General features: G+C 39.6%; 1 protein-coding gene across 6 annotated transcripts; it reads left to right on the top strand.

The window, feature by feature from the left end:
- Positions 1 to 1,330: 1,330 nt before the first annotated feature.
- On the top strand, positions 1,331 to 20,766 carry acsl1a (acyl-CoA synthetase long chain family member 1a). 6 transcript variants are annotated; one of them, XM_019359956.2, is made up of 22 exons: positions 9,263 to 9,356; positions 11,801 to 11,851; positions 12,051 to 12,263; positions 12,711 to 12,825; positions 12,908 to 12,972; positions 13,070 to 13,171; positions 13,832 to 13,931; positions 14,061 to 14,236; positions 14,873 to 14,905; positions 15,120 to 15,171; positions 15,286 to 15,359; positions 15,928 to 16,005; positions 16,522 to 16,656; positions 16,759 to 16,893; positions 17,133 to 17,228; positions 17,311 to 17,383; positions 17,477 to 17,565; positions 18,771 to 18,887; positions 18,976 to 19,119; positions 19,241 to 19,342; positions 19,447 to 19,518; positions 20,042 to 20,766. In XM_019359956.2, the coding sequence occupies exons 3-22, from the start codon at positions 12,069 to 12,071 to the stop codon at positions 20,180 to 20,182; spliced, it is 2,094 nt and encodes a 697-aa protein (XP_019215501.1). In that variant the 5' UTR covers positions 9,263 to 9,356; positions 11,801 to 11,851; positions 12,051 to 12,068; the 3' UTR covers positions 20,183 to 20,766. The 6 variants fall into 6 exon arrangements, with proteins under 6 accessions (XP_013131206.1, XP_005457075.1, XP_003452292.2 ...); XM_013275752.3 differs by lacking the exons at positions 9,263 to 9,356; positions 11,801 to 11,851 and adding an exon at positions 1,331 to 1,480; XM_005457018.4 differs by lacking the exons at positions 9,263 to 9,356; positions 11,801 to 11,851; positions 15,928 to 16,005 and adding exons at positions 1,727 to 1,850; positions 16,056 to 16,133.
- The last annotated feature ends 46 nt before the right edge of the window (positions 20,767 to 20,812 follow it).

Genomic DNA, 20,812 nt, shown 5'->3' with positions numbered 1-20,812 from the left:
AGTCTTTGGGCTGGTTCATTGCCTTTATGGACTTCTGTCGTCATAGCTGTCTTAAAAGGTGTTTTTATGTCACCAATGTTAAATTATAATGTTTGTCAAATGACTATCAGTTTCCTGTTGCAGGTTGTCTAAGGGGAGGAGGAGCAGATTTCTTGCTAAGAGCACTTTTGCCTCTCAGCAAGAAGGTCCTGTGTTTTTTAAACTCCCAGAGTCCAAACATGTTAACTAGTGACTTGAAATTGACTATGAATGTGAAGCTGAATGACTGCCTCCACGTGTTAGCTCTGACCTGTCCAGGGTACACCCTGCGTGCCACGTATGACAGCTTGGATAAGCTCCAGCCCCCTGTGACTGTGAATTTGATAAGCCAGAGATATCAATTCCATTTTTAAATCATAGGCCACATACAGGCCGCTTTGATCTCACGTGGGCCGAGCCAGTGCAACTCCTCTTTCTGTCAGTTTAAAGAACTTAAGTAGACTTTGACTGCACATCTAAACCCTGAGATATTTTAACATAAGAAAAGAACTACAGTTTCAATGTAAAATTCTCCTTCAAGAGTTCTTTTAACAAAATAAAGAAATACCTCTTTCTAAAACTAAACATGAAAAACTAGACATGAAAAAGATTTTAGATACCCCCCTCATAATTGAAACAATTTTCAAACTTAGAAAACTAAAACCCTGGTTTTAGTATTTGTTAGTTTACTGATAGACATGCTTATTGAGGACATCTACGAGGCTGTGAGTCGATTGCTTGCCCTCCATACAGTAATCATTAAAAACACTAAAACCAACACAGAATTGAATAAAAACTCAACATTTTCAAACAACAAAAATGAAACCGAAATAAGAAGCCCTGGAAGCTAACTGAAACTACACCGAATTAAAAAAACAAAAAGTCAAAATGAAATAAAAATTAATTAGAAAATACAAAACTAAGATAATTGTGATTGTAATTTTATGTGTCCAAATTGTGTATTGAAGTACATTTTATTCAGGTGCCACCTTAAATTGACAGGACAAATGGAGCTGCAGATGTTTAGCCTGTTCTTTAATCAAATGAACTGCCTAAAGGACTGACTGTATATTTTAAGTTGGCGGTGGAAATAACTTCAAATAGTTTCACTGCAGTCATTCTGTAAGAGACACTAAACCTCTAAACACTACTCACCTGAGTAGCAATAAAAAAAAAGTAAAGATGTCTTAAAATTAGCTAGTATTCGTTAATTACTGGGTTCGGATGTACCTGATTTCATTCACATGGATATGAAACGCTCTATCGACCGTCACAACTCACTGACCAATGACCGAACGCCTCTCAAACTTTACGAAAGCAACACATGAAGGCGCCTCTGATTGGCTGGGAGCTGCACCAGCTGAACAACGTGTAGACCGCCACTGCCACCCGCCGCCGCTGCTGCTGCTGCCGCTGCCGCTGCTTCCTCAAGAAACGCGTTCAAGTCTGCTGCTGCAAACAGGTTAGTGCCAACATTTGACTCTTAAAAACCGAAAAAAGGCAGCGTAGCTCTGAGCTCCTCTACCGAGGCCCGTGTGCAAAAGTTAGAGCATGATGAAGCCACCGAAAGGGCTGCTCTTATTGTTGCTTTAAATAGACCAGACCCCAACCTCTTTTTATGTCTTTTCTCCGCATCATATCTTCGTTTCCGCTAATCTCACGATGAGCAGCGTGATATTTAGTGCGTGATCAGAACGAGCTGTTCATTTTTGATGTTCGTGGGTCTGTTTATCCGCGACAAACCCGCGTGTAGGCTGAACGGACCAGCCCTCTGAAAAGAAAACAGACAGGGACACGTAGCAACAGGGATGAAAGTCACCACGCCTCTGATGGTAAACCCTTTTCTTTTTTTTCAAAAACAACTTTTTATTTTATACGTATTATTTCTTTATTACTAACATCACTGCTGGTAGTCGGCGTGAGCGTGCTACACGCGCACGTCATTGTTAAATAAAGATAAGAAGTGGACAAGGAGTAACAATGTAACTTATCTACTGTGGTGGCATCCCGCCAAATCATTCATAACTCCGCCTGTATATATGTGTGTGTGTGTGTGTGTGTGTGTGTGTGTGTGTGTGTGTGTTTGAATGAGTGACCTAAGTGGTCCACACCGGATACTAGTAGCGCGTGCTGCTGTTTCCTACAATTTCCACTCGATGTCAAAATGTTGGCGACATCTACTTTGTTTAAAATGAGAACATGGCTTTTAGTGAAGCCATCGCCGTGAACTTGAACTGTTTCTTTTTTCCGCTTTTGGAAAGTCGTAAACTTTGAGAATGAATCTGGAAACACGTATTGAGAGTTTAAAAGTTTTGTTTTTGCTTTCTGACCACAGTGTGTAACTGTGCAGCACCAAGTTGTTGTTTTAAGGATGATGTGCTAAGCAACAGGCAGATATTCCAGGAACTTTCCATGTCCTTACCAGTGACCAGTGGAGCATATCATAATAACACAATGTCTTTAACTTTGTCGTTAGAGATCCACCATTGTAGTTTTCTTGGCCTATTCCATTTTCGTCTAGTGTGACTTGCCCATAGTGATTTTTGCATATTCAGGATTTTTTGTGATAAAGACTTATTTAAACGTGACAGGCTTCTGTAAGTTATATACTTTTCTCTCAAAACTGAAAGTAAACTGTCCTGCCCCTGGAAAAAGTTACAAATAATGAATGAACATGAGTTGCTGTACACCCACCTTTACCTGACATATTTTACCACAGCTAACAAGTGCAGCAGATTTATTTACAAAAATAAATGTCAGGTACTTAGATAATTTTTCTGTATTTTTATATTGTTACCAGATAACAGATCATCAACCTTTTCCCTTTTTTTTGTTCCACTCCCCATAACTGATCTGATCCTTTGCTCATACCGAGGCTGCTAGCTTGTGACTAGCCATTTTACGTTTTTAGCTTCTTTAAAATCTCCATGTTTAAGTGTCTTGTTAAGTTTGTTGTTTCAGATATTTTTGCAGTTTACTTTAGTGACCTTTACGTCTTCACTCATATCCAACAACGTGGCTTCGGTTGTGAGTTTGCGTGGGACTATTTGCCTGTGCATGACCAGCCAGTCACCAGTCCACGTTAAGAACGGTGGAAATTGTATGATTCTGGTTCCTGGCTGGTCAATCAGTGCATCTCAATTTCTTTCTCCACAGCCCACAGCTATTCTGACTGGCCTGTGATTGCTGCCCGTTTGAGATGCAGATGGCCATCATTTACTCTACATTCAATTGTAGCTCTTTCACTTGCCAGCAGATACTTTATATCTTGCCTACTTATGCTGGAGGACAACATACATGTTCCAGATATCAAATTAAACATAAGATTGTTGAGCAGACATCTGTTCACTTTCATGCATATTAGACAAATCAAGCAGGTTTTAACAGCTTGTTGAAATGTGAAGCATTCGTGTGTTTAGAATTAACTGCAGATATGAGAAAAACAGCAGGTTTTCCACTCAAAAGCTGGACTGTTTCTGTCATTTCCCCTCAAAGGAAAAAAAACTCTCAGACTAGAAGTCATGGACAGCTGGTAGCCGGTAGTTGGATACTTGAGTATTATGAATAAGTTTCAGAGTTCCACCCTCTTCTATAAGAAAGAAAATTATGTGAAAGTGAATCATAATTGAGTGCTTAGCAGTCAGTTGTTGGTGTACATCACTTTTTGGAGAGCAGCTCTGATATGTGCTTGCTTCTGAAGGCGTTTTTATGCAAACTTCCTCTAACTGGAATCTCTGGAATGCCGCCTGCTGTTTTCCTCCCATTTAAACCCAATTTTTGAAACACTAGGTAAAGCTGTTGCGGTCATGCAGGGCAGTCACATGAACAGTTACCATAAAGATGCAATCGTGTGGGCGGTTTTAGTACTCAAGTAGAGGAGGAGCTTTCATTAAAGCAAACCCAGGATGTGGCCTTCAGTCATTTGACAGTACCAGTATCAGCCTTTCTGTCTGTTTTTGGTGATAGCAAGGTGAGAGGGCTGAGCTGGATGATGTTTACACAACAATCAGCTCTGGCATGCTGCTTTTGTGGCAGATTGCTTATAAAATAAGAAAAATCCCCCCAAAATTTTCACTCGTGTCACAAACTGATTCAATGGAATTTGAAAGAATCATGTGAGCACAGCAGCTGGCTTGAACTGAATTACCGTGAATGATGTTGCATCAGTTAAAAATAATAGTTACATTTTTGGAAAAGATGATCCAATTGTACAAAAAAAAAAAAAAAAATAGCCATGTACTTCAAACCAATTCTGTTTTTCTTTTTTAAATTGTTTTAGCTTATTCATGTAACACCCTGTTAGTTCAGTGCAGGCTCTGATAGCTCAGAAAATATAGAAAGGGCAGTCATGCAGTTTTCCAAAGAGATTTAGTCTCTCAAGAGGATCTTGGAGGATCCCCTTTTTTTCTTTTAGCACCTCTTTAGTGAAAAATCTGCTAAATGGATTCAAGTTTGCCACAAATCCACTGACATTTCCAGCCCTCCCTGTGATCTGTATTAATTAGCACATGTTGGCAAGCGCAACTATTTACCGTGTAAATATTGCTTGCTAAACTTCAGGTTGGCAGCAAATCTTAGTAATTTAAAGCATAATGATGCAAATTGAAGCATAATGATGCCTTTTGGGTTTTATAATGTAATGTTTCACTGTGAAAGCACTATGTCAGTTTGTTGTTCTTTCGTCTGCTTTGCCCCACTGGTGTGTCGGGAGTTGTTAAGAGTTGTGTGACCTTTGTCCTACTTAAGCGAGCTCGTCCTCCACCCCCTCTTTCCCCCTCTACATTTCTCCGCTGTGTGACCATGTGACTTGGAGTGTGTGGTTTCATCAAGGAGGTTATGACCTGCAATCTTTAGTCTGGTTGTCTTGTGCAAGGTCGGTCATGTGTCCGAAAACTGGAGTTAAAAGTCACAGTCAGCCATAGGATCGCAGCACAAGAGAGGCGCTATAGTGAAGCCTCATACGAGTTAAAGTAGGCCTCCGGTAGCTGTGCTGGGATGTCTCTCAGTGTAATGCTGGTCATGTCAGTTGGTCTGCCACGTTGATCACATAAAAATGGGTGGAGGTCTTCTCTTCCTGTGCGCCTTTCAGAGTGCCCCTCATCTGCCACGCTAATCAGGAAAAACTGGTTTGTCAGTTGCCTTTAGGGTGTGTGAATGTGATACCCTTGTGAATTTATACTGTATGCAAGGATATCTCATTACATCCACAAGAATGTATTGACTCCTCTTTTTTTTTTTTTTTTTTTTTTTTTAATTCACTTCCTGTGCGCTGTGCTGTGCTTAATTTTTCAAACTGTTGAATTATCAGTGAGGTTTTTGGTGTGTTTCCCCTCACCAGTGAGAAAGCTGTAGTCAAGTTTCAACACATGTTGCATTAAGCCTGGTCTCGTCATGAAGAAGTTATGATACCGTGTCTCGGAGTACAAAAAAAGTGTGCCGCTTTAGTGAGCTATTTAAAGAGGAAAATCTTTAACAGACAACCAATGAGGAAGTGGAGCAGCCACTGATTTATAGATGCACACGGTGATGATTTGCACAGAAATACCATGCTAGTTTTCTTTACCTTGGCATATCAGAAAAGAATTATACTATTACATACAGTGGCTTGCAAAAGTATGGGCAAGAATTTCAGTCTCTAGATGTGCAAAGCTGGTAGAGACATACCCTAAAAGACTGGCAGCTGTAATTGCAGCAAAAGGTGGTTCTACAAAGTATTGACTCAGGGGGCTGAATAATTACGCACACCCCACTTTGCAGTTATTTATTTGTAAAAAATGTTTGGAATCATGTATGATTTTCGTTCCACTTCTCACGTGTGCACCACTTTGTATTGGTCTTTCACGTGGAATTCCAATAAAATTGATTCATGTTTGTGGCTGTAATGTGACAAAATGTGGAAAAGTTCAAGGGGGCCGAATACTTTTGCAAGCCACTGTATACCTTTATATCTCAGTTAAACACAAAGTCCAAGATGCAGAAGATGCCCTCAGAGATTGGTTTATGATCCACTCTTCTCAGACCATTGCAAACTGACACCACACAGACTTTGCACCAAGGAGCTAGCAGGTTAAAACCGTTTAATGTTCGCCTGCATGGACTTTTGTGTTGTCACATGCAACTCCATCAGGGTCGGCGTGCATGTGTGAAAATGGTTTTAGCTACTGTCAAAACCATGTGTTCTCACACAGCAGAAGCAGTGCTTCACTGCCAGACACTAACTGATGCTTTTTTTTTTTTTCTCAGCTGGACCTACTATTGACCGCATTCGGGTCTGAAAGGGGAAGCCAGTGTGGAAGTGCTTCAAACCTGCATTCTTTCTAATGGCAGGTTATGTGGGTTATGGTCCTGTTTTGAGTAAAATAGACAATGAGAGGTAGGCTTTAGGGAGTGGCGACTTTGGGATTAACAAGTCCCTGTAATATAAGCATGCAGCGTCCTTGGTTTCTCAGTTAGTTCCACCGCTCACCTGTGAAGTTTGGTTTCAACAAAACAAATTTAAACGTTCATTTTAGTACAGCCATGACACAAGACACATTATTTAATTTACTTAAAAAAAAAAAGACACTTACTGTTTTAGTTATACTGTATACCACCGCAGTTTGTGTAAAGCTGAGAGAAAGCAGCTGGCTTGTTAAAATTGGATTATGTTTTATGTGTTTAAAAGCTTAATGTTTAACCCTCCTTTAATAAGGTAGTAATAATGAGATTAAACAGGTTTATCTGATGCTCAACAACTGACTAAGCAGCTCAGTATCACACTGCTTTAAGGTTTCAGATGTCTTGCATCATTCCTCTAAGAGGAACTAAAGCATTTGAAAAGAATTCAAGTATGACTGACCAACTATGTGCTTTTTTGTAGCTTCCTGACTGTGGTAAGAGTGTCTCTTATACCAAACAGCTGTAACCTGCCTGCAAGCTTGAGGCTGTTGCCAACTTATCTTCATGTTCTGTTATGTGTCAAATGAACCCACTGCCCCTCCACCTCTTTTTTTTTTTTTTCCAGTGCCTTATGTTTGTGGGGTGATTGCCGAGCTGGCTCTGCCATTGGCTCCTCATCCTCCCAGGCCAAGTATGGTTAGTGGGGGTGGTGATGGGTGTAGTGGTACCTTTTGCCTCTGACAACTCTTAGCAAAGCATGACACCAGTGTCATGTGCCACTGCTGGCCATCAAACAGAAACACGTACTCTCAGAGTAGGTCTGTAATGAACACTTGCAAAATAAGATGTGTGAAGATGTCACTCGGGCTGTGCAAATGTGTGGTTTACTGATGCAAATAATAAATTACTGAACCGAGATTGTTAAGTTATTTCTATATGAAACCAATTAAAACAAAATCAGGTTTGTTTCCGTTTAAAAACAATATTTTTACAATATTAACACAACACAAAACACATTCAAATCTCCACATTTCTTAGGTTTGTATTTTAAAATGTTAAATGATTTTATAAACACATTCTTAATGTATTGGGTCATTTTGGATCCCTGCAGGCTGTCTTGTATGGTAGGCTAGTGTAGGGTTTTTGCATCAGTGTGATTTGTATATAAAGGAGTGGATACAATGACATTGCCTTTGTACCTGATGAAGATCAGTGCGGCATAAACACTGTAATTTAATAAAGGGGTTAGTAGTAAGCGAGATGTGTGCATGAGTTACATTTAGTCATTTTTTGGGGGACTTTTTTTCTCTGTTGCTCATTAAGGAGTTCAGAGATTTTGAACTGGTCAGAGGGCCCGGTGGCGCCAGTGTTCGGCAGCCTCGCCTCTGTCAGTGCGCCCCAGGGTAGCTGTGGCTACTATGTAGCTTGCCATCACCAGTGTGTGAATGTGTGTGTGAATGGGTGGATGTCTGGATATGTAAAGCGCTTTGGGGTCCTTAGGGACTAGTAAAGCGCTATATAAATACAGGCCATTTACCATTTAGTTGGTTATCAGTGTGAACCCAACTTATGCTAATGAGGTCCTATTTTTAAATGTATACTTTACTTGTGACCAACTGGACCAGAAAAACAGCTGTAAAAACAGTGTCCTGTGAATGTTCTGAAACATTATATACATGATAATGGCTGATAAATAAAAAATATGGAAGAAACACCATTCAACCATGTTATTTTTCAGTTTGTCCATCAGAGGGCGCACTGCAATTTCCTGTTGGTTTTGGATCACTACAGTTAAATAACTAAAAATGTAACAAACGTAAAAAAAAATCTATTTACGTTCTGTGGGTCCCAAAGAAAGAAAAATATCAGCCATATATATTAGAATATCACATTTAAATCACTGAATATCAGTATCAGTCTTAAAAATTAAAAATGGGTTGAACTCTTAAAATTATTCATATCCACACTGAGTTTTCTTGACTCATGCATGTCTACATTTTAGCCTGCTGCTTCCTTTACTTTTCACAAAAATCTGCATTCACTTTGTTCAGTATAGCCACAACTTATCACACTTATTCGACTCGGTCCACTTATCGATTTGCTAGAGCCGGAAGACTTTAAATCCATGTAGAAACTGTGTAATACACTAAATGTCCAGACTCCCAAATTAACTCGTCTTAGTTAGCCATAATTATTTGGAAACGTTATTTTATTCATCTTAGACACTGAGGACTGTGCACATATGGTTTGCACACATTATTTGGTGACTTTGTACATTCTTAGATGAGTGTATGTTGGTGTTGACATCTCTGCTATATCAGGTCTGTCAACATATCTATCACACAGAATACACAGCATGACATATAATCAGTATGTACCTCTTTGTTCCACAGCTTCATTAGATTGGCTGCTCAGCAACAGAAGAACTTAACACTCCGTTTGTGTAGATAAAGACAATGTGTGATAAGATACTGGTGATTCACTCTTGAATAAACATAAATAAAAATGCTTGAATCTCTCAGATCAGCTTTCAGTTTGTTCTGAGCTTTTTCTAAGATTACTTTTAAGCTACTTTTACAAACCGACAAATGCACACCTGTGTTCACAAACACATCAGGAAAGAAATCGGCAATGAGTTTGAGTTAGCCTGTTAGCTAAACAGTACCTCAGTGAGTGACGTGTGTGTGTGTGTGTGTGTGTGTGTGTGTGTGTGTGTGTGTGTGTGTGTGTGTGTGTGTGTGTGTGTGTGTGTGTGTGTGTGTGTGTGTGTGTGTGTGTGTGTGTGTGTGTGTGTTTCTGTTTGGAAGGGGCGTGTTTCTGCTATTCATAGTTGTGAGAACTTCAGAGGTCTATTAGAGGTCAGTCTGAGTCCTTCTAATAGCAACTGCAGCAGCACAGGGCCTTTCAAATATCCACTGTGGACACAGTCTCGACCTTTCTTCAGACACACACTGTGAGCAGTGAGTAAAGAGATTGATTTTTATTTCTGCCTGTCAATAATCAGTGCTTAGATTTGAGAAAATGTACTTAGCTGCACTTAAGGTTGTCCTTGAGGTGATTTGAAAGAGATGTTATTGCTGCTTCTCTTTTGTAGTTTTTAAAAATACAGTTTAATCTGACGTTTATGATTTCTGAACCTTTTCTTTTCCTTCCGAGAGGATAAACGGATCCGAACACTTGTAATGATGTAGCCTTTACTTTGTGGTTTGTTCTTCAATATAAAAATTCTCATCTCAGCTCAGTTTACAGTAGCTTATTGGTCATTTAATATATATATATATAAATTGAATTGAATCCACAATTATAAGTCAATAATAGCTTCACTGCAGAATTTTGTGCCAGTTGGCAGTGCTTCCATTTGTCACAGATTTGTTGATAATAATAGAAGTAGGTGAAAAGTCAATTGTTGTTGCTGCTCGCTCGCTCATTTACCTCAGAGGTCAAAAGAGTTAAACACAGTTCATGTGCTTCCAGCCGCCCAGGCTGATAAAAATGTGAGCTGCACAGGAGGCAAAATGAAATGTTGGAGGTCTAAATGATTATTTAATGTGCTGCTTCCATATTAACACATAATAATTAAAAAAATTTCTAGTTGACTATTTTAGTGAATTTAAATAGGTTTTTCCTTCATCAGGCTTCTCATATTTCATTTAACATGTCATTAAAAATAATGCATTCAGCCTAATTGTGACTCACTTTTATTGTTGTATGAATATTTTATTAGAATAGAGCCATATGTCCATGAGAGTGAAGAGTGAGCCCAGCCCAGTGAGCTCATTTCTAAACCATCCAAAGCAAAAGCTTCTCCTTTTGTTCAGCATCTGCGGTCGCCCATCCTGTTATATTTCCACTGAGGTTTGTGATCAGAAAATGTGTCGGGAGTCATTTTTATATCCCATGTCCTTGTTGTCAAGTGCACAGCTGTTGAATGGGATAGCACATCTTCTTTTTCTTCTATTAACAACATCAGTAAAAAGACAAAAAAACAAAAAAAACGGAAGGAAAACAGGCAAATGTGCAAGTATGTTTCATTCATTCTTTAGAGATTTAAATCAGTTTTTAATAAAAAAAAAAAAGTCTTCAATTTTATTTTATTCACCTGAACAATTTAGAAAAGACAAAGATAACAAATAACACACAGTGCAGCAGGGGATGAAGTTGACCTTGAAGCTGCCATTTATTTAATATATGAGAAATATCATTGTTATGGAAAAACACAACATTTGCACACAATAAATGATCTGACTACATAAAATGAATGTCAGATTACTGAAATGTTTTTAAATGAAGAAGAAGAAGAACTATAGAAAATTACATCTGCAAATGAGGAATTTAGGAAATAAAGATGGGAAATAAAGCTGAGTAATCATGTACCTGTGAGGTCACATTAAAGTGAGTCTGCTTAGGGAGATTTCCTTTGCTAGAATATAACCTTACATACTAGATGGATATTGATGTCATAAATAGCAGAAATCTTAAGCTTCCAAATAAAGAAACAGATGTGATATATGACTCTGAACACGATGCAGTCCTAACAAAAAACACTAATGTAAGAGTTCTGCAGAGAGCAGCAGGAAACGCACTCGCTCAAACTACATTACAAAAGGAAAGAGAGGGATAAATGAAGCTATTAATCATTAAGGAAACTGGTTTTAAGTGCAAGATAGCTAACCCTCCTCATTGTATCAGTGGATTTGTTGATTTTTCTGCTAACCCAGCCAGTATGCTTTTTCAAGCTCTTATCAACCATAATTCCCAGGAGCTGATATTTGCGGCATTTCAACAAACATGATTATGATTTTTGCTGTTTTATTAAATAGTTTTATATATAAATCTTGATGTTTTAAACACATAGCCTTAAGTATTTTCATTTTTCAGTCTTCAGTATTCACATTCACTGAAAGGAAGATTCACATTTACATCCAATATTTGACTCATTATAAGTCTGGTACTCAGATTTGAAACCACAGAAGAAGAAGAAAAACACAGTTGCAGTGAAGAGTTGGTTCATTACTGAATCACTGAGCTGTGCTGCTGCTCCATCTCTGCGGCGAGCCTCGAATGATTCACTCTCAGTTTATCCTTGAAGCTTTTATTTTGCGCAGTACGTTTTTGTGTTATCGCGTCAGTTTGCCAGAAATAGATGCTTTAGTTTTATAGAGAACAGTTCTGTATGTGTTCCTGTTGTAATGTGAAGGTCAGAATGTATTTTTAAAATAATGGTTTAGCCTGGTTTGTTTTTCCTCACAGCCTGAGAAAATAGTTGGAGTTTGGCCCTTTAAACATGTTGCATGAGGAGGGATGCTAAATATTACCCTGGAGCCTACAGGTGGATGGCAGGGTGGTGTAGGTTAGAAAAGCAGCACTAACGTGTCTGAGGGACAGATGGCTGATTTTTTTACAGCTAAAACAGACCACAAACCAGGGGCTGTGTTTCGAACATGATGTGAGAAAAGTGAGGCCATGAAACTGTTCAGCTTGAGTTGCCAGCATCAAGTAGCTTCAGGCTCTTTCCAGAATTGAACTAAATGGAAAAAGTTTCTATTACAGTCATATTATGTGCTAAATATTTCACTCCTCCACACAAATCTCTGAGCTAAATTAAAACTAAAACTTGAGACCAATTAACTTGTTTGTTTTCTGTTTTTCTGCAGGTTCAGTGCAAAACGACCATGCAGGCTCAGGAAGTCCTGAGACAGCTGCGGATTCCCGAGCTGGATGACTTTCGGCAGTACGTCCGAGGCTTTCCCACCAACGCCCTCATGGGTATGGGTGCCTTCGCAGCCATCACCACCTACTGGTTTGCCACCCGGCCAAAAGCCCTCAAACCACCCTGTGATCTTGGACTGCAGTCAGTGGAGTTACCAGTGAGTGATCTCTTTTCTTCTCCAGTTAAACTCTCTGGATTTAGGTTTCGGTTTTACGGTCATAGTTGTTAGTGGAATTTCTGAGGCTTGATCCCTTATTCAGTGACGCTGGGCAAAAAGCACTGAACGGTTGGCTTCATTCACTGGAAATGTTAATGGATTCTCTCCAGGAACTCAATCACAGCTGGTGTTAGTGTCAGTTTTAGGAGTTACAAGCCATGACTTCATCACTTCCTGTTACATTAAAAGTACTAAAATGTTTTTCACACAGTCACTGTTGGCGCTGCTGATGAAGGGGGGCTCATTGAATGTTGTTTTATTATTTCAGGGTGTGCAGTGTTGTCACTTGTAGCCCAGTCTTTGCATTGGAGCTCATGAGTAGATAAATGTGTTAAGGGTCATGGCGAGTTTGCTAATTATTAGTTTTTGAACTTTGTTTCCTTGCAGGGTGGTGAGCGTGCGAGAAGATCGGTGTTGTGCGAAGACGGCTCTTACCTGACACACTACTACGACGATGCACGCACGTTATACGAAGTGTTCCTACGAGGGCTCAGAGTATCAAGTCAGTGTCTCTCTTATACTTGCTAAATGTGAGAAATCCCCCAAAGACGCTGATGTTGGATAAACGTTTCTTTCTTTTGCAGATAATGGACCTTGTCTCGGATCGAGGAAACCAAACCAGCCATATGAATGGCAGACTTATAAAGAGGTTAGATGGGCACCACGGACATGCCAGTGTGGGGTTTTACAACCATCAAAGTGGGAATTTATTTTATAACTGGATTTTATTTTATTTTTTTCAACAGGTAATAGATAGAGGAGAATGCATCGGCTCCGCCCTTCTTCACAGAGGACACTCTCACACAGGAGACAAATTCATCGGCATCTTCTCTCAGAACAGACCAGAGGTAAAGCTTACGTCATCCTCTCATGTTATCCTACGGTGTTTCTGTTATCACTAACCACAAGCTAACTGCATTCTTGCGTTACAAGGGCAGATTAAAAGGGTAAATATATACTCAGCGGACACTCCTCTTTCAACTAAGGAGATATTTGTTTGGTGATTTCACAGCAGATCAGCAGTTTCTGAAATAATGAGATCAGCCTGTCTGGTACTAACAACCATTTCATGCTCAGAGTCATGATGCTCATGTTGAACTTGAGTAGGTCATCTTGACCATGTCTGTAGACATAAAAGCAGGTTGCTACCCTGTAATTTGCTGATTTACATTAATGAGCAGCTGAACAGGTGATCCTAGCAAAGTGTCTGGTTTAGTGTAGACACACTGCACACTTCCCATTTCTGATGGGAGACCTGATAGAAAGAGTTAGCTAATGACTAATTCATCCATCTGACATAAATACTGTTTGTACTGTACTAGAAACTGTTATATTGTTAGTCAAAAGGTGTATCAGATATTGAACTCTTTCCAAATTTTCCATTAAGATCTCTGTGACATAAATGATTCGTGCTTTTATATTAGCAGCATTACCAAGTTCTGTTTATTGGTCTTTTTCCTTTTTTTTCCCACGGCTCAACTCAAATTAATGATACTGTTTCTGTGCAGTGGACCATTGCAGAGCTCGCCTGTTACACGTACTCCTTGGTGGTTGTCCCGCTGTATGACACACTCGGCACTGAAGCCATCGACTACATTATTGATAGAGGTATAAAAAAGGGCACCATCTCACACTAACCACACATCGCCTGCAGCACTGTCGGAGTGCTTTATAAATCAAAGGCCGCGACGATGGAAGATTAAATTAATGGTTCATTTGGCGCCGTCTGTTTCACAGCCGCCATCTCAACGGTGATCTGTGATGTCCCTGAAAAGGCCCGGATGATTCTGGATTGTGTCAGCGGAAAAGCACGAGCGGTGAAGAGCATTATTGTCATCGAGGAGTTCGACAGCGACCTGGTGACCCGCGCAAAGGAGAACGGCATCGAGATCCTGAGTTTGAAGGAGCTGGAGGTGAGAATAAGAATCGGATTTGTCATTTACAGATGTTTGAGTTTCACAGATGTTCATTCTTGATGTGAAATGCAAATTGTGTCGTCTTCTGTGTTATGTCTGCACTATATAGTCCCCAGAAAGTTGATTCTGTTCATCTTGACGTAGCATTGTCACTGGGAGAGACGTTTCATCAGTCATCCAAGTGACTTCTTCAGTCCCAGCTGACTGCAGGTTTCCCCAATCTTATAAACAGTACATTTGTATAATGGCATAATGCTCTTTGATTAATTCTTATGACCATTTGCATAGTAACGATCAAGAAACTGACCTCACAGCCGATTGTTCACCAGTGGTGCTGTTTTCAGTCATTATGCAAATGTACTGTTTATAAGGTTGAAGAAACCTGCAGTCAGCTGAGACTGAATAATGCCTTACTGATAATGATTAACCATGCATCAAGACACTGTTGAATAGAATTGTAATTTTGTTGCATGCAAGTAAAAATGACAGTGAAGGCGACTCTGATTTGAATATTTCAGCATGTTTCTGTTTGTGTTTTTGAAACCATCCAGCCATGTTCGAGCTAAGTAGAAATCAGACCCTTATCAGGACTTCCTGCAGATGTACTAATAGACCGTACATTTTTGTTTCCAGGCCTTGGGTAAAGCTAACCTCAAGCAACCAGTGGTGAGTAGGAACAGCACGCCATCTTTATCTGATCTACTGACAACATGATATTTTTTTTTAAAGGCTCTTCTTTTTGACTAAATTACTCCAGGGAGAGTCATTGGTGAAACTTCGATGAATTTGCTTGATCAACTGGTCTCCATCTTAAAAAACTTTTTTGAAATGTAATAGACGTTCATGCTTCATATGTATCAGTGTTGCTCTGTGATTACAGCCTCCCAAACCAAAGGACCAGGCTCTTATCTGCTTTACCTCTGGGACAACAGGTGACTACGGGGTTGTTATTGCGTTAACGTTTCAGAAATGTTATGTTTTTATGTTATATGTCATCATAATAGTTTTTTTTAATTGTGTTTGTTTTGATTAAACTTTACTTTCAGGATACCCAAAAGGTGCAATGATTTCTCATGAAAACGTAATCTGCAACACTGGCGCTTTCATTAAAATAACCAAGGTAAACAAACCCACCCACCGGCACTCTAATATTTTCAATTGGTTTATCTCACTGAAACCTTTCCAAACAATAATAACACAGAGGCTCTCATCTGGGTCGCCTTCAGGTTGTCATCAGACTGTAAGAAATTATGTAACCTCTTTTTTTTTTTTCATGTACTCTAAAGATGCAATAAATGAACATCAAAGATGAGGCAGAAAGGCAACACTTGATAAAGAAAAGAAGCATAAAGTCTCAGTTCTTAATTAAGTTAAATGGTGTTTTGAAGTACACAAGCTGTTCTATAACAAATGTAAAGGTAGATTATAGAAAAAAAAAACATGTCATTGAGTTTATTACTAAATGTAATAAAAAAAAAAAACCCAAATCTTCATTCATGTTTGAACTGTGCTGAATCAGCTTCTACAATCAAACCTTTTCTTTTGTTCTCGTAAGATCTACGTCAGATAGAAAAAATATCCCTGTCTGGCCCCTGTTGCCTCTCCTTGATTCCTCTTTGTATTTTCCTCTGTCCATTTGTCTTGCTCCCTCGTCTGTCCCGTCCTGTGTGGTGTCATCCGTCGTCTAGGAGACACTGAATCTCACAAGTAAAGATGTGCTCATCTCCTTCCTGCCTTTGGCCCATATGTTTGAGCATGTAGTGGAGGTAAAGTACAGAGTGCTTCAACTGCATGCATTTTGTGTGTCCCTCTGCAGGTAAACTGCATGCTGAACGTCCATGACATTCACGTATCCTATCTCCCTCTAGCTCACATGTTTGAGAGGGTTGTGGAGGTATGTTGCTTACCTCAAGATGCACTGCACAGTGAATTTATTAGTGGAGGTAATATTTAGGAGTCAGCAGAGAAGGACTGCTAGTATAATGTTTGTGAGACCCCTTAATGTCTAGCGTATAGTATTTGATACATGTGTTTTTGTGAGCTTTATCAGCAGTGTGATTTATACAGTTAAAGGTTTAAAATTTATGCACTCCTTCACGTTTTCCACAGTTGTCCAGTAGGTCAGATTAGAGTCTTTGGCAGACCGATTCTGGCCCTTGTGCCTTACATGTGACACCCCTGCCTTAGTGCGTTTAAATGTAGTGTTAGTGCCCTCGTGTGGTCAAAATATCATTTTTAATTTGTTAAAGTTGGAATGAGCAGCATCTTTTTCCCTCCATCAGTGTGTCGTACTCGTCCACGGGGGTCGAATCGGCTACTTCCAAGGGGACATTCGACTCTTGATGGATGATCTGAAAACACTCCAGCCAACAGTCTTCCCTGTCGTGCCCCGCCTCCTCAACCGCATGTTTGACAAGGTCAGTTTATGCTGTTTATGTGCTTTTGTGGTCAGAAGTGCCGTTTCTCTGGTCTGCTGCTTTCCATGAAACACGATTTGGATATTTCTCATTGCTCTGCAGGTTTTTGGTCAGGCCAACACGCCACTGAAAAGATGGCTGCTTGATTTTGCCTTCAGAAGGAAAGAGGCGGAGCTTAAAAATGGAGTGGTCCGAAAAGACAGCATGTGGGACAAACTCATCTTCAAGAAAGTGCAGGTAAACACGAAACACTTTAAAGCACTTGGAGAGGTTACATGCTGCCTAACAATCTTTCAAAGAGCACGTACACTAAAGCATGGCGAGGAACAAAGACACAAAATGGATAAACACGTCCACACATTTGACCTTTTCGTCAAAATTGTTTTGTTAAATGAATCTGCAGTGGTTTTTGTGATGCATAATAAATTGGTTTTGATTTGACATTTTGGAGCCTTCATGTTTGTTTTGCACTGTAGGCGAGCCTCGGCGGCCGCGTGAGATTCATGATTACAGGAGCAGCCCCGGTATCCCCGACCATCCTGACGTTCCTGAGAGCTGCTCTCGGCTGTCAGGTGAGCCACATTCATCTCATCTGTAATTTTTTTTTAATACTTTGTTTATGAATATCATTAATAACATGAGAGCTTTCCACAGTTTTATGAAGGTTACGGTCAGACTGAATGCACAGCTGGCTGTACCATGTCGATGCCTGGGGACTGGTCAGCAGGTAAAATATAAAACTTTCTCTAAATTTTGCAAATTTTGCAGACACAGTGATGCTTGTAAGAATGAAACGACACTATGACTGTTCTGTCATCAGGTCACGTTGGGCCTCCTCTGCCCTGCAATGCTGTTAAAGTGGTGGATGTGGCAGAAATGAATTACCTGGCAGCCAATGGAGAGGGAGAGGTGAGGAATAGGATTCATCGAATGCATATGGCCATTACAGAGACTTACAGTCAGTTTTCACACAACTATACATCCCTGTAGAAAAAGTACTGCCTTACTGCTTCTAAAGGAATAAAGAGCAGCCATTTGCTGATAATCAAATGTACTTGGTTAACTGATCATCAGCAAGTATGAGCACCTCTATAAATGAGTTTTGGCACTTTGCTGCTCTGGAGCATTCAGGTGTGTGTTGACACAAGGCCACAATCTTCCAAAGAGTGAACAGTAAATATAACCCAAGGTCAGGCCGTGCAACGCTCAGAGAAATGGAAAAGAGCTACATCTTTGACTGTACAGGCCTCAGTTAACATATTAAATGTTACAGTTCATAACAGCACAATTTAAAAAAAAAAAAAGACTGAACAAGCTCGGCTTGTTTTAGAAGGGTTGCCAAGACCAAGCCTCTTCTCCTTTCCTTTAAAAAGAACATGTCGGGTTTGCAAAGTTGCATCTAAAAAAAAAGAGAACAAACTGTTTGCTCACAATGCACAGCTTCATGTTTGGAGAAAGCCACACACAGCATATCAGCCCAAACACTTCATACCAAGTGTCAGCACGATGGTGGAGGGGTGATGACTTGCACTTGCTAAAGTCAAATGTGAGCCCATCTGTTTGACAATTGAAGCTTGGCACACATCTGGTTACACAATAACTGAACAGAGTCTTTTTCTTGGTACATGGCCGTGAGCAGATTTCTAGAGGCCAAAACTGAATTTATTATTTTAACATGAACTTTGTGCAACAGGATCCAGATTTTTTTTTTTTTTTTTTAAAAAGAAACAAAAACATGACACAGACCTTTCATGCAAAACTATTATAAACATATTAAAGAACCACAATGTGTATTTAAGTCGCACATTTCTTCTATAAACTGACATGGTAATTGTATTATTTTGAAACTAGCCTCAGTGTCTTGAGGTTTACATTATCCTCATAAATTTTCAATTCAGTATTCAAACACATAATTAGAAGCTTGCCTTACAACAAAAGGAAACCCTTTAAAGTATAGGCTGTCCTTTAACATTTTAAATCAATGTTGGCTTCAAACAGGGACATGAGCGAGAAACTATTTGCAAAAACAAAATGTAGCGGGGTCGATAAAAAACAAAATAAAAACAAGAACAACAAACCAAACAGCTTCTTATTTATTATCTCGGTTGTTCTAGGTGTGCGTCAAAGGACCAAATGTATTCCAGGGATACCTGAAAGACCCTGACAGAACAGCTGAGGCAATTGATAAGGATGGATGGCTGCACACTGGTGACATTGGGAAATGGCTTCCTGTGAGTAAAACAGGCTGAGTGATGATATGAATGGTGATGATCACTGTGCATAAACCTAAACTTACATTGCTCTTGTGGTTCCCTGCAGAATGGCACGCTGAAGATCATTGACAGAAAGAAACACATTTTTAAGCTGGCACAGGGAGAGTACATCGCCCCGGAGAAAATCGAAACCATCTATGTGCGCAGCAACCCCGTGGCCCAGGTGTTTGTTCATGGTGACAGCTTACAGGTAAGGCTTAAATCTCAGACCTTTGTTTCATATTTTTTTTTTTTTTTTTTTTTTTTTTTATCTACACAAATAGTCTGTTTGAAGCATTTGATTCTCATCTGGTCCATGTTGTGTTTTAAAGGCATGCCTGGTGGGGATAGTGGTGCCCGATCCAGACTTCTTACCTATTTGGGCCAAGAAAAAAGGGTTTGAAGGCTCTTACTCTGAGCTGTGTGATAACAAGGTCCGATTTATTACTATCAGCAATCTGAGCATGCACTCTCACTCTCTATGTGTAACATCTTCTGACCTTTTTTTTTTTTTTTTTTTTTTTTTTTTTGCTTTTAGGATGTGAAGAAGGCAATTCTGGAGGACATCTTGAATTTGGGCAAAGAAGCAGGACTCAAGTCCTTTGAACAGGTGACTGGTCCTGTCTAACTTCAAGTGCAGCCAGTGCTTCCAACAAACAGACTTCATTTGAACGGGATGCCCAGGCATATTAATGTCCACTGAAGTATATTTGGAAAATAATTTTAGTTTTTCCACTCAAGGAAAATATTGCCAGGAAATTAATGGTGCACAATCACTTTGGTTTTATTTTGAAAGATCCAAACGTTCCTGCCTTGTATTTCCTGCAGGCCAGGTTACTGTGGCGGTCCTAATCTCTTATCTGTGCTTTGAATATATTGTGCAGTTATTTAGTATTTAATAATTAGAAGAATTTCCGCAGAGGACCTTACATGAATGTATTTTTTTTTTTTTACTTGAAAAAGCACAAGTGAGTCTCTTCCTGGTTTCACAAGAACTCTGAGTGCTTGTGAAACCAGTGCAAGATTAACACTTCAGAGACCCAGAATTTTGCAATATATGCATCCTTAAAAATTAGTTGCAGCAATACTTAAGTAAATGTTTGCTCTGTCATTTATCTTTTTTTCCTCTGCAGGTGAGGGACATTGTGTTACATCCCGAGATGTTCTCTATCCAGAACGGTCTGCTGACTCCAACCCTGAAAGCCAAGAGGACTGAGCTTCGGAGCTGCTTCAGAGAACAGATCGATGAACTCTATGCCAAAATTAAGATGTAAGCCAAGTTCAAGGTGTATTATAGGGAAGCCGTTCAGAGACAGCCAGAACCAAACCGTGTGCTGAGGGAATCCGTCTCACTTTCTCTGCAAGTGACAATCTTAATAGTTATATGGGGAAAAAGCTTTCAGGATAATTGGATAATGAATTTCATTTTAAAAGTGCATTTTATCCCCACTTTGATCAATAATCACACAGATGCATTATCCCAGCTAACACTGGCTAACTGGCAAAGAGATCCGCAGAACCCGCATCAAGTTTCTTGTGTAGTTTATCCAAGAATAAGGGTTAAAATGGCACAGAGGAAGTTTTACTTCCTGCTTTTATGTATGACAACTTCACGGTCAGAAAGGTGAATCCTGAAAACATTTCTGTTAGTTTTATTCGTGAGAGCAACAAGAGAAGATCTTTGAAAATGCTTCTACAACAGTGACAGATATTAACTATTTATATGCCATGACATTTCATGCTTTGGTTATCTATTTAAGGGGATATTTAATATCATCTTTTTGTAAATAGTGTATCTGCTGGAAAATTTGTGTACAGGGTACCATGCCAGATACTCTGTAGCTTCCCTGCATTCCCATGTTTCTCAGTGCTGCCGGCTGAAGGACTTTAATGAAGTTTTTGGT

Source organism: Oreochromis niloticus, linkage group LG6 (assembly GCF_001858045.2).
Source record: "Oreochromis niloticus isolate F11D_XX linkage group LG6, O_niloticus_UMD_NMBU, whole genome shotgun sequence".
NCBI lineage: Eukaryota > Metazoa > Chordata > Actinopteri > Cichliformes > Cichlidae > Oreochromis > Oreochromis niloticus.
Note: the sequence above shows the minus strand (reverse complement) of the source record. Positions and strands in the feature narration are given on the sequence as shown.